Source organism: Drosophila takahashii, chromosome X, assembly GCF_030179915.1.
Source record: "Drosophila takahashii strain IR98-3 E-12201 chromosome X, DtakHiC1v2, whole genome shotgun sequence".
Lineage (NCBI taxonomy): Eukaryota > Metazoa > Arthropoda > Insecta > Diptera > Drosophilidae > Drosophila > Drosophila takahashii.
Genome location: NC_091683.1, coordinates 24,232,643 through 24,245,879, shown reverse-complemented (window position 1 = coordinate 24,245,879; position 13,237 = coordinate 24,232,643). Strand labels below are relative to the sequence as shown.

Genomic DNA, 13,237 nt, shown 5'->3' with positions numbered 1-13,237 from the left:
ATGTTATAATTCATATTTAGTCTTGTTTTTAATCAAACGGTTGGCATTCACCCCCTACCCTCACCTATCTTACAGTCAAGAAACGCACTGTATGCCCAAAAACTAAATCTTAATAAATGTGTTGCGCCAAAAAACAAAAAATATAAAACCACCAAAAGAAGCTGAAGAATTAAAAAGGAGTGATTGCAATGATGAAGATGCAGGAAATCCATTGCAATGCCTCATCGACCTCCTTTACGAAGCATAAAACGAAACATTTTAATTTAGTTTAGAACTCTTTTTTAAACCTCTTTTGTACGAATGTTTTTTGAGAGACTCGTGTCGCTTTATCACTTAGAAACCTTTTTTTATACCCGTTACTCGTAGAGTAAAAGGGTATACTAGATTCGTGCAAAAGTATGTAACAGCTAGAAGGAAGCGTTTCCGACCCCATAAAGTATATATATTCTTGATCAGGGTCACTAGCCGAGTCGATCTAGCCATGTCCGTCTGTCCGTCTGTCCGTCTGTCCGTCTGTCCGTCTGTCCGTCTGTCTGTCCGTCTGTCTGTCTGTATGAACGCTGAGATCTCAGAAACTACAAAAGCTAGAAGGTTGAGATTTCCCACACATATTCTTTGGCTTCCTACGCAGCGCAAGTTTATTTTAGCCAAGCGCCACGCCCCCTCTAACGCCCACAATCGCCCACTAACGATTTTAAAATGGGTCCTGCGCCCACATCTTTAAAGATTTCCGAAAAGTATAAATGCAATTTTGTTGTGTATATTTATACCTATCGAAATGTAGAAGACATTTTTCAAATCGGACCATTCATTAAAAAGTTATACGCTTTATAAATTGTCAACATATATCTATCTCCCTCGCACTCCCTTTAGCTGAGTTACGATTATTAGTCGGGACACCAACCCGACACAGCGTTCGCACTCCCTTTAGCTGAGTGACGGGTATTAGATAGTCGGGACAACAACCCGACTATAGCGTTCTCTCTTGTTTTGTATCTGTAATTGTGTATATAAAATATAAATATTTTAATTATGTTTTCCACTTATCGAAAGAATCTCTAGCTGAACTTCGTCATTGGGCTCTAGGAATCTTTATAGATCTATATAAAAAGGAGACGTGAAAATAAAACCTAAGCACTGTTTATAGTTTGCAAAATGGTAGGGCAAAGCTAAACGAAAACGATAACGAAAACCATTTAGGAGTGTTAAATTTTAAACGAAAAGAGCTTTTAAGATGTTTAGTTTAATATTAATAATCGCATATGAAATACTTGCTGCTGATGACAAAAGAAAAAAGACGTGAACTAGTTTAGAAATATTACATTTTTGTAAACTTTTTTTTGTGTTGCAATAAATTGACTGAATGTAAAGAAAACCAATTTAATAAAACCATATATTAAATATATAACTTAAACTGAATGTCTAAATGTATATGAACGTTGTAATAGATTTTAAATGTATATGTATGCGTGAGTGTAAGGGAAGAAGAAGCGAAGTTAGCTAAGCTAAATAATTTGGTCTAGGAAATTAACTTCAAATTCAGATGGCTGAAAAACCCTTTTAAAAAGAATGAAAGGTAAAAAACAACAAAAATAGCTGACAACTTTTTAACAGACTGTACTTGCAAAGTTTGACAGTAACATATGACACATTTTGAGCAGACTGTACTTACATTTTAGGTTTGACAGCTTAATATGACACCTTTTGAGCAGACTGTACATCTACTTAATAATCTTTGCATCTCACTCAGTCATTTGAATTTGGAAAGGTGTTTTTTATTGTTTTAACCATTTTTTTAGCAAGGAGTAGTTTCTTGCACACAGACAGACACTCACACAGACACACGAGCCTTGTCCGTCCTAACTGCTGTGTGTGTGCGAACGGGATGGCTATTTTATGTACTTACTTGCCGTTAGCTTTGTGCTCAAAGAAAACTCTATGAAAGTTTGTTTTTGTGTTTAATTTGAAGAAATAAAATGAGAATTGCTGACAATAAATAAGGAAAAATGATTGCTTAGAGGAAAATTGAAGTTTATTTGATGGCAGCGATGAGAAATCGCGCTTGCTTGCTAATAGCTTAGAAAATTAACGGAGAAGAAAGTCAAACATAAATGAGAAAAGTTTATATAAATGTGTTTTTGTGTAGTCACAGTGCGTGTCGCAACCATAAAACTATTAAGCTTTGTGATTGGGAAACACATTGAATATGTAAACTATATATAATCATATATATGTGGTAAATGTGAAACGTAAACTATTTTTGCTAGCTTTTAAGATGCATTTTTTTCTCAATTTTTCCCGTGTATGTATGTAATATGTATAAATTTCTGAATATACGTGTATTATATATATTGTACATTTTTTTGTGTGTGGAATTGCTGCAGTTAGGACAGGAATCCAGACACCAATGTTGAGGAACTAACGATCTACTTGCAGCTGACAGACAATCAGAGCTCAAAGGAACTATAAATTACACTATACTGCACCCTCCCAGCAACCCCAAAATTATAATGCCCACCCGACGACCCCTAAATCAATGGAACCATAACGAAATGTATTTAGCCAATTGTAATCCATGAAAATAAGTTAACTGTACGCTGCAGAGATCCGATATGGAAACGAATTAATTCTAATCGCAAAGACATTTTCTGTGTGCAGTTTATAGCCTAAGAAAATTGTACTATATTGTATTCGTAACACGACATCGCGACAACAGATAAATGAGGAATCAAAAAAATAAAAAAAAATATATATACGAAATTATACTATACAAGAAAAAAAAGAAATCAAATGAGAAACAATAAAAGTTAAACATAAATATAAAATTATGCAATCAAAAAAGTTTTATTCATTACTTGTTTTACAGAAGGGTATTGAACCATTGAAGTCTATTCAAAAAGTATCGATGTAAAATAATTTGTTGTCATGTATTCCAAATTAAGGATATTAAAAGGAGCTGAGTTCGGAATTCCCATGAGACATCATCATAATATATTATATATGGAAGTAAACCACTTCATAAAATTGGCAGAAAACACGAAAGCCAATTAACCAATTTCGCTGGAATATTTATAGAACTATGGGTCCTCAGACCTCCATCAGGTGCTTATTCCCCCACTATGGCAACGTTGATCTGGAGACCCGATCGATACACACAAAACATGCACACAAACAACAGGAATTGTTCATAGATATGATGCCATAACACACTTTAATATCTTGATTGTTTCTCTTATTTTTTTTTTTGGTTGCTTGTTTTTGGTTTTGCTAGTATTTGACTTAGTTGGTGTTGGTTTTGATGTTTTATTTTAAAGAAATCTTACATTTCTCGATTCAATAAAAAAGATGTTGAGTTTTTGATTTTGAATAGCAAGTTGTTGGGCGAATAAGCTAAGATATATCATAACTATTTAGTTCATTCTTTTACTTTTATTAAAATTGTTTGGCTTTGGTATTTAAATGTAGAGTGTTTGTTTTTACGAAAAGTGGTGAAGGAAAGTGGTGCGCGAGGGCGGGCCCAGAGTGTGGATTGGTCTATTCCTCCTCCTCCTCTTCCTCTTCTTCCTCCTCCTCCTCTTCCTCCTCCTCTTCCTCTTCCTCCTCCTCTTCCTCCTCCTCTTCCTCCTCATCCTCCTCGGCCTCCTCATCCTCCTCCTCGACGACCTCCTCCTCGACCTCCTCATCATCCTCGACGATGTCCTCATCGGCCTTGGCGTCCTCCTCGCCCTCGGGTGTCTCGGGCTCACCGGCCTTCTTGCCTGGTCGCTCGCCGAACCACTTTGGCAGTTTGGCTAAGGATTACAGATGGGGAAACCATTAGCATATTCATACTCATCTGCCTACTAGTAACTAGTAACTAGAAGGGGGATCTCGAGAACGAGCTCCACAGGAAAGGGAAAAACGAAATAAACACAGCACGACAATGAACAAATTGATGAATGTTGTTCTGTTGTTGTCGCGTCCCTTGGTTGGGGTACAGTTGATCCCCATTTTGCCTAGCTATATTTCTCGAATCTGATCTACAGTACATACATTTTTGACGGCCGGTGTATTGCTCCTTCTTCTCGTTCCAGATCTTCTCGCTCGAGTCCTTGGAGATGGCGTCCCAGCCCTGTGTGTCATAGTGTTTTGATTGTGTTTTGGTGTGTGATTTAATGAACACGGTACAACGTACAGTTGACAATTATAAAAAATAGTACATAAAACATAGAAAGAGATAAAAAGAGAGTAGACGTTAGATGAGTTATTGGTTGTCAGCCCCCAAAATGGCCTATAAAAAACCCAAGTTTTGTTCTTTTGCTAGTGTTTCAAACGCCCAACCCTTTGACATGACTGTACTTTCGATAGTGTTTCAAACGCCCAACCCTTTGACGTGGCTGTACTTTTCGTGGAGTTTCAAATTTCCCAACCCTTTGACATGACTGTACTTTCGGTAGTAGTGAAACAAACACAAAACATAGTATGTGACATAAACATAAAACAATAGATAGATAGAAAGATAAAGAGAGAGAGAGACACGAAGGTAGACATGGAGGGCTCAGCAGACGCTTACATTTTGTGCGCTGAGTAAATCTTTCCTGTCTTTCTTGCCAGGTCTTTTCTAAGGTTTCCGCATAGACCGTATTATAGCCCTATATGTGCGTAATATTGAGAGAGTTTTACAAAGAGGCAACCCAGCGAAAAAAAAAACCCAAGAACTGTTAGCTTTAGGAGTGGAAACCGAATACTTACACCCTCGAAGAGCTTCTTCTTGTCGTCATATGAGCGGGTATCCACACGTCGCTCATACTTGGAGGCGACTTGAATCTTGGGCTGTAAGCAAGGGACCAGGTTAGATGGGTGCATCGAAGGTCAGGAGGTCAGGAGGTCAGGTGGCCAACTTACCGGGTATTTGCCAGTCAAAGCTTCCGGGTCGAGACCCTTCTTCAAGGCTTTGTGCCTGAGCTGTTGCTTCTGTCTTTCCTTCAACTCTTTCAACTGTCAATGGAGATGGTGCTGTCAGATGTTGGAATCTCTAGAGAACTATGCTAGTACTCACATCGTAGTCCTGACGTTTCTGCCTTTCTTCCAAGTCATACTTCTCAGTTTCCAATTTGACAATGAGCTCCCACAGCTCCTGGGCCTTCTCGCGCAGCTTAGACTCGCCGAATCCTTCGATGGCCAAGGGCTTGATGCGGAACGACAGCGAGATCTTCTTCTCCTCCTCCAACTGTTCCTTAGTCTTGTTGCGTTCCATGGCGGCGGACGAGAGTCCCAACTATTTTTTGTTTCATGTGGCGATTTTTGTTTTTTTTTTTTTTGGTTCGAATCGATTTTCGCGCAGGATGCGTTTTAATTTTTAATATTTTTAGTTTTTTTTCATTGCAATGCAGACACATTTCGTTGTGTTTTTATTTTTTGTTTTTTCGGATTTTTGAGATTTGATTTTCGGTACGTGCGGTACAAACGAGGTGAGAGAGACACAAACAGTGAGAGAGATAGACACACACAGAGAAAAGAGCGCAAAACAGAGTGGAATATTGTTTGTTCGTGTTTGTTTGTTTGTTTGTTTGATTGTTTGTTTGGTGTGTTTGCATGCGTGTGTGTTGTTTGTTTATTGGTTTGTTGTGTAAAAGAAAAAAGAAAACAAAAGAGTGTTTTGTTGTTTCAGTTTCACATTGAAGTGTAGTGTTTTTTCAAGCATATTTTTAGGCGATCGATGTGAACACAAACGATTAACGATTGTGAAATGTCGGAATGTCGGAATGATCGATTTATGCAAACACATTGTGAATGCGAATCATTGATGATGATTTATTGTATCAAATACAAACGAATGATCGGTTCGATGGGGTCGAGCAGAAACACAAACGATTGACGATTGTGGATGATCGATTCAGGCGCAACACAAACGATTAAAACGATTAACGATTACAAATGATCGATGAGTTCAAAAACCGACGATTGCGATTGATGCGAATGATTGATGGGAACGATGGATTGTGGGTGGTGGTTGGTTGTTGGTGGTGGTGATGGTTGGTGGACACATGAGGAGTTCATATGGAATCAAAAGTAAATAAAAAAGAACGGAAAAAGAAGAAAACGAAAACGGGAAGAGAGAGAGACAGATGGGGGGGTGGGAAGACGGAGGCGTATCAGCAGCCGGCATTGATGGAATCTCATATAATTACCACGCCTGCATCCTTCTTGGCAATGGTGAAGTTGGGGCCCTTCTTGTCCTTGTCCTTCATGGCCTGCAGCATAGCCTGGCGCTTCTTCTCGGCCTCCTCGAGGCGCATGCGCTTCTCCTCGATCTCGCGCTGCTTCTTCTCCTCGGCCTCGCGGACACGGCGCTCCTCCTCCTCCTTCTTGCGCTGGGCCATCTTTTGCTCCTCCTCGGCGCGGGTGACCTTGCGCTTGGCCTGCTTCTCCTTCAGCTTCTTCAGCTCATCCTCCTCCTTGGATCTCTGTTTGCGCCACTCGGTGATGTATTCTTTCAGCTGATCATCGAGGTCGGAGCGCTTCTGGTCCTGACGCTTGATGAACTCTGGGTCGCCCTCTCCTCTGATGTTCGAGAATGAGAAAGAACTCTATTAGTTTGATCGGTCGAGTCGCGCGCTTTTCTTTCGATAGCCACTAGTACTAGTACTACTATAATGTCTAGGCACTAAAATTAATTACAGATTACAGAATTTTGACGGAATTTCTCACGGCCTGTTTATTTGTTTGGTGATTATATTTATATTATTTGGTTCGATTTGGTTCCGAAAGTCAAAGAGTTGTTTTTACAATTAGTAGCCACCAAAGTGCTGATGTGAGAAAGCATTAGATTTCTACATTCTACGTATGGCAATACTACTCTAGTTATAAAAAAAAAAACAGAAACAGAACAGAAACACACCAAAAAATATAGGGATTGGCTTCGATGGCACTGGAGTGGTGAGTTGTGGTGAGTAAGAGTTTGTGTTGAGTAGTGCTTGCTACAGAGGTACAGTTTACACCTTAGAAACTATTTTTATTTTTTTTTTGTTTTTTTTTTTTTTTTTTGAGTGGTTTACAGACACGCACAGGCGGATTAATCGGGACGATCTTAAGATAACTCTAGGGGTTTAGTCTTGGTTAGCGTTCTGGTTTCATTTGTTGTTCACATTTGTTTTTTGTACATAGACTTACTCGGCTGGTGTCTGAGGTGGTTTTCTATACGTGAGGCATTGAGGTGGCAACAAACATGGAGGTGGTGATATTTTTATTTATATATATATATATATTGGTTTTGTGTTTCAAAAATTGACAAATTCACGATGGTTTCGATTGATTGATTGATAAATTGTTGTGGGTTTCGGTTCGAAAAGTTCATACAAAATGCGATTGTTTTCGTTATTTCAGTTTTCAAACAAAAAGGAACGTTGAAAAGAAAGAGAAAAACGGTTGGTTGTTTTAAAAAATTCAATTGCAAAATAGTTCGGTTTGTTTGTTGTTTTGGTAAACGAAATGAAAGAAGAAGATAAGATGGAGAATATATATAGAGAGATATTGATATTGATATTTGCATAAAAGGTTGAACAGAATAATTAATTTTGTAATGGTAAGTACGTAATTGTTTTTTGTTTGGTTTTGTTTGTTGTTTTCTGGTTGGTTGTTGTTCTAAAAAAAACTCAAAAATGATTCCAAGCAACGAATCTTTGTACAGTATGAACTGGAACTGGTACTGGAGCTGGTTCTGGAACTGGAACTGGAACTGGTTCTCTGATGCGTATGGAGCAGAAATGCACACACAAAAACTTTGAAAATTTTCAATTCAATTTTTTTTTTGTTTTGTTTCGGAAATTGGCAAACGAGCATATAATTTTTGGGCCAGGCAAAGAGTATATCGGAAAAAAACTTTTATACAGATATTTATGGGATCTTTATAGGTCTTTCTTTCTTCTTTTCATTGGTTTCTCACACAATTTACTTACTTCCTGCAACAAGAACGAGATCAAAAAGAGATGGAAGAGAGAAAGAGAGAGATAAACAGAATTGATATCAATGATTTCCAAGTCTTATAGGCGACAACACTTTTGCTAAGCCAGGCCAGCGATAGGCGGAAAGTTAACTTTTTGTCAAAAGTTTTTTTAGAATTTAGAAGTTGCGTTTTACGGCTTTGGAAATTTATTATCTTGTGGGGAGTCGGGAGATACGATGGTAGAATAGATAGACAGATAGACAATAGACGTGTTACGAGTGATACAAAAATACACAGTAAAAAACCGACTGCATTCAAAATGGTAGTTTATTCATTTAAAAACCAATTTATTTAGCGAAATACTTTTGTACTGATTTTTGTTCTTTGCTAAATTTTCTTTGTAGGCAAAAACAATACTACCATTACTTTGAACACAGTTTCGAACGTATGTGGATGGTTGGGGGATACAGACAGCTTTTATATACACAATTTGCCAATTTTTCGCTAGGTTTCCGGGGGTGGGGTATGAACTATGAGCTCGCTGCTTGAGTGGGTGTGGGAGTGAACAGGTGGGTGGTGGGGGGTTTTGCTCTCGGGTTCCATTAGTAAATTTTGTACAATTATCGGATACTGATTTTGTGATCTTATACGATTATTTCTAATTTCAATTTTGGTTTTTATAGACACACACAACAACACATTGAAAACAAAAACCAAAAGAAATAACAAAAATGTACACAGAACAGAAAATAAAATAATAATTAAGAAATTAATAAACAAATAAAATTATTTACAGACGAGTACACAAAACAAAAATGTTGGGTTGGTTTCGGGTTTTTTTTTTTGGGTGTTTTTTTCTTTTTTTCGGGTTGGGGAAATACATATTTCTACAAAATTTATAAAAAGGTGGTTTTGTTTTTGCAAACATTGACAAAATACAACACATATAAAAAATTTGGAATAAAAAATTGGAAGTAGGGCGGGTCAAGTGGTTTGGTGTGGAAAAAATCAAAAAACTGGTTATAGTTATGACGAACAAAAATTATATAGACATAAGTGAACACCAATCGAGTTCTTTAGGCTGCTGCACCAAAACCAACAAAAGATGTTGACAAAAATCGGCAACAAAAATGTACTTACGTCTCCTCGCGGGTCTCCTCGACAACCTCCTCCTCCTCGGAGCTGCTTTCGAGTTCGTAATTAAACGCATTGTTTTTTCATATTTTTTTGGTTTTTGATTTTTGGATATGGTGTTTTTTTTTTTATATTTTTTTTTTTAGTGAAAGTGCAGGGTTACACACGGCACACGGGTGCAGAGGTGATGTTGTTGAATTGTTGTTGAATTGTCGTGTGGTTGTTGTTGAATAGTTGTTGATTGTTATTAGTTGTTGATTTCAAAAGAAACGAAACGACAACATTAGCGGTTGATCGAACAGATTCATGGGTTGTGGTTGTGGTGGTTTTGGTTTTGGTTTTAGGATCGTGGTTCAGTTTCGGTTCGGAGTTCGGGTTCGGGGATGAGATAAATGCGTGGAAATAGACAGAAAGGAGTACAGATCAAAATAGGTGCCACTGGTAAACGTGATTACAAAAATGATCATCTTACAAAAATCCACAAAAATCTGGTCGTTGAAACAGTTAGTATTAGAAACAAGGGTTCAAACGAGACCTTCGAATACTTCTCTTTAGCTTTGCTACTTTACTTAATTTACAGTTTACTTTTACACTCATTTTTTTAAATCATTTTCGCGGTCATATGCGTCGTATACTTAATATCTGCAACGCGTTCTCTTTCACATCGGTTCTACTTACGTGTACTCTTCATCGTCGGACATGGCTACGGTTTAGGGTTGAAAAAACCTGCAATTACAGCGAGAGAATACAAAATGTTAGGTTTTGTTATGCGAATTGCTTAAATAATAATAATAATATTCAGGAGCAGGAGCATTTATCAAATAAGCGTGATTTAATATGTATATTTTAATTTCAGCTTATTTTAAGGCTTTGCTTTTTTTGATTTAACCGAAAATGGCTTTAAATTTTATGATATTATAAATAAATTAATTCTCTCTACTACATTCCGTTCAGGGTTTCACTGTACCTGAAGCCGCAACAACAACAAACGAGCCTTTGATCGCCTTCCTATAACTCTATAATTAGACCGATCTGCTGTCCCCCTATATATATTCGCTTCTTCGGTAAATATGTAGGCAGGCCAACCTGTCTTTTTATAGTCGGCAACAATGTCTTGTCCTCACATCATAATCTTCCACAATCCAAAGGCAAAAAAAAACACAAAAACAACAACGCTCTGAAATTATTTAATTTCCTATGCTATCCTATATATAAATCCATGTCTGTGTGTGCGAAGGAGAGAGCCATAGTCCAATCTATGTATATCGGTGGTTTTTCTTTTTCCTCCGATTTTTTCTCAATTAAAAATAGACTTTGCTTTGGGGCAGTATTGAATTTCCCGAAAGCCGAAAGCTTCCGAAAACATCCGAAAAGCTTCGTCGAAAGCCTTTTTTGAAATTTTTTGTTTTTTTTTTACCTTGGCACTAAATCAGAAAATGTAGAAAAGCTTTCGAATTTATATATATTTTTTTGGGCGTGCTGGTGTGAAATGAAAAGCAAAATAAAATCAAATACCATTCATAGATCGTTGATATATATATGCCAATTATTATGCCATGACATTATATATGGTGCAAAAATGTCTAAAATTTCATAATCTTTGATGGATTTTTGCTATTTTATGTTTTCTCTGCATTTTTGCTTGGAAATGCATTTTTCTGGGCTTTATTTTTAGACGCAGACAAACTGGGTCAGTTTTGGGGAGATATTTGAAGATAAGGAGAATGCATCTACGAAGTTAATTTTATATAAAATGTGTTGAGCAAAAATTCTGGGATAATTTATATATTTTTCCTAACTTATTTTACCCCAAAAATTGCAATCCATCAAATCTGATAGTTATCATACAAAATCTATCTTAGGATATTTCCAAGCTTATGATAGACTTTTAGATATTTGATGTGGCAAAAATATTACAAAATGATGTCTTGTGTTGCATTTTCAAACGGTTTTCAAGGCTTTTCTTATTCGTTTGCAACCATTGATTTTTGTACCCTACATTTATTTAAGTTTATCTTTTTACGAACTAACTATGAAATATGCCCCAACTTCCTGTTACATTTAACCTCATCGAACGGCAGTAAATATTAACTCCCCACCTAAACCTTTACTTGTTTTACCGTTTTTATACCATTTTTCTCACTATATGACTATCTAGCTCTGCCCTGCTGCCATTTATAGGCCTACACGGATCTATATACGGTTTCCAAAAAATCTCCAGATCTCTATTCACCAGCGATCTTGCGTGGGTGGGTGGCTGTAGTCCCGTCTCTTTCTGGTTTCTGCTTTCTATATGGCGCCTGCGCCGAAAGCTATAGAAAAAGTTCGTGCGTGTGTGTGTCTTGGATATTTTGCCAAGGTAAAAACACACACGCATACCCATACAAAACGAAATTTATTTTTAAAATTCGTTGAAAATTCGAAGAAAAAAAATTAGAGAACTTTTCCTCTCAGATCATATAACACATCGAGAATTGGTTGAATATATCTATCTATTTGTATATATATTCCTGTCTGGTTTGGTTGATGCTTTTGTTGTTGTCGTTGTTGCTGCTGCGGCTGATCCTCTTGTTGTAGTTGCTGTTGCAGAATATTTCGTTGTTGGCGTCGCCAATGCCTGGGCGAATTTGTTCAATTATATTTTTAGCCTTTAGCCATCAAAAAAAAAAAAAATTTGAAAAAAAAGTTTTTGAAAAAAATGTATTTTTTCTTCTTTTTGGTTTTTGAGTCATTTTATCACACTATTCGTTCGTTGGTTGCACTTTAAAAAAATTGTAAAAAAATAATGTTATATAACACTAGAGTTTTCCAATTCGTAACTTTATTTTGTTGATTTTTGGTTCGTGGTTCTTGACCAAAGGATTTGGTTTTCTTTTTCTTTAATAACTTTCTTGTTTTTTAGACACACTATTTGATTTGATTAGATTTTTTTGGTGATGCAGCAGTAGAAGGAGATGTGAAGCAGCAGTAGAGCAGAAACAGAAAAAAAAAACTTACTTAGGGAGAAAAACAAATTGAATTGAAGTCCGAGCAGCTGACGTCGTAGGAGCGAATGCTGCGGTTCGACTAAACAGACTGACGATGAAAAGCGCTGCTACACGTTATGTTAAAGAATTTTTGGTCGCGTTCGCGGAAAAGCCATTTCCACGCACACACCGAACGCTTTTCTATATAGCCTATGGCCCGAATGGGTGCAAGGAGCGCAGCGCTATATGCCAGATATGCCAGATATCTCTGGCCGATGTGGCAACAAGTGGGTGGTGGGTGATGGGTGCTGGCTGCTGGCTGCTGGGTGTGTTGGGGATTTTCAGGTGGGCTGCAGCTGAAACATAAACTTGTACACGCACACTTCGAACCGACTTTTCCAATTTTCCATTTTCCATTTTGGCCAGAGCGAGACGAGGCATCTGCTATATAACGCACATAACTAGATCATAAGTATATAGCCATATAGTCGCTCGGAGGAGCGTTGGCGGCTTTTTACACATTTGTTTTTGGAATCAAATATCGTAGAACATAAATTTCACAGCCATTAAAAAGTCGGCCTGCATATATTCCTGCCTGTATGTATGTTCGCGGCGCTATATAGTACATATAGCTTAGATTCCTCAACGGATCGTTGCAGTATTTGAACCCCAGAGTGCACGCCCTACAAACTCGCCCCCTAGCACATATTTTTTGTATATATATTTATTTACCCCGTCTATATCTCGCGATCGAACGGCTGACGTCGAACGGCCTTAGGTGGCCCCATCGCATTGCCATTTGTCTAACACTTGAATCTATTCGTCATTGTTCCGATTTTCTTTTTTTATTTCTCACTTTTTTCTTTGCTATTTTTTGACTTTTTTATTTTCCCATCTAACAGAAACTTTCGCCAAATAGTTCTAGATACACTAACACGCCTTGAGGCCCTTTGTTTTAAGCGTCGATTTTGATTCACTCTTTCTAGATGTGCTATTTAATCACTAGATACCAGATCAACCGACCAAAAAGTTGATAATACTTGTGTACCCTTGTAAACATAAGTTCAACGTCAAAATAAATTACTAGGAGCTAAGCCCTTAGTTTTTAATTCTTTCAAAATTCAAATAGTACACGAATCCAAAATGAAAATGTATATTTTTCCTTTTAAACATGGAACTGAACCATTTAAAGGATATGTGGGGAATTGCATGC

At 37.3% G+C, this 13,237-nt stretch overlaps 1 protein-coding gene across 13 annotated transcripts; it reads right to left on the bottom strand.

The window, feature by feature from the left end:
• Positions 1-3,181: 3,181 nt before the first annotated feature.
• up (Troponin T, skeletal muscle) lies at positions 3,182-12,200 on the bottom strand. 13 transcript variants are annotated; one of them, XM_017155301.3, is made up of 10 exons: positions 12,056-12,200; positions 9,737-9,784; positions 9,061-9,109; positions 7,153-7,176; positions 6,174-6,543; positions 5,039-5,257; positions 4,885-4,977; positions 4,732-4,812; positions 4,033-4,111; positions 3,182-3,791 (listed from the first exon to the last, which is right to left on the bottom strand). In XM_017155301.3, the coding sequence occupies exons 2-10, from the start codon at positions 9,747-9,749 to the stop codon at positions 3,535-3,537; spliced, it is 1,185 nt and encodes a 394-aa protein (XP_017010790.1). In that variant the 5' UTR covers positions 9,750-9,784; positions 12,056-12,200; the 3' UTR covers positions 3,182-3,534. The 13 variants fall into 13 exon arrangements, with proteins under 13 accessions (XP_017010790.1, XP_017010776.1, XP_017010774.1 ...); XM_017155287.3 differs by lacking the exon at positions 4,033-4,111 and adding an exon at positions 4,553-4,631 and having other exon boundaries at positions 6,171-6,543; positions 9,065-9,109; XM_017155285.3 differs by having other exon boundaries at positions 6,171-6,543; positions 9,065-9,109.
• Between the last annotated feature and the right edge of the window lie 1,037 nt (positions 12,201-13,237).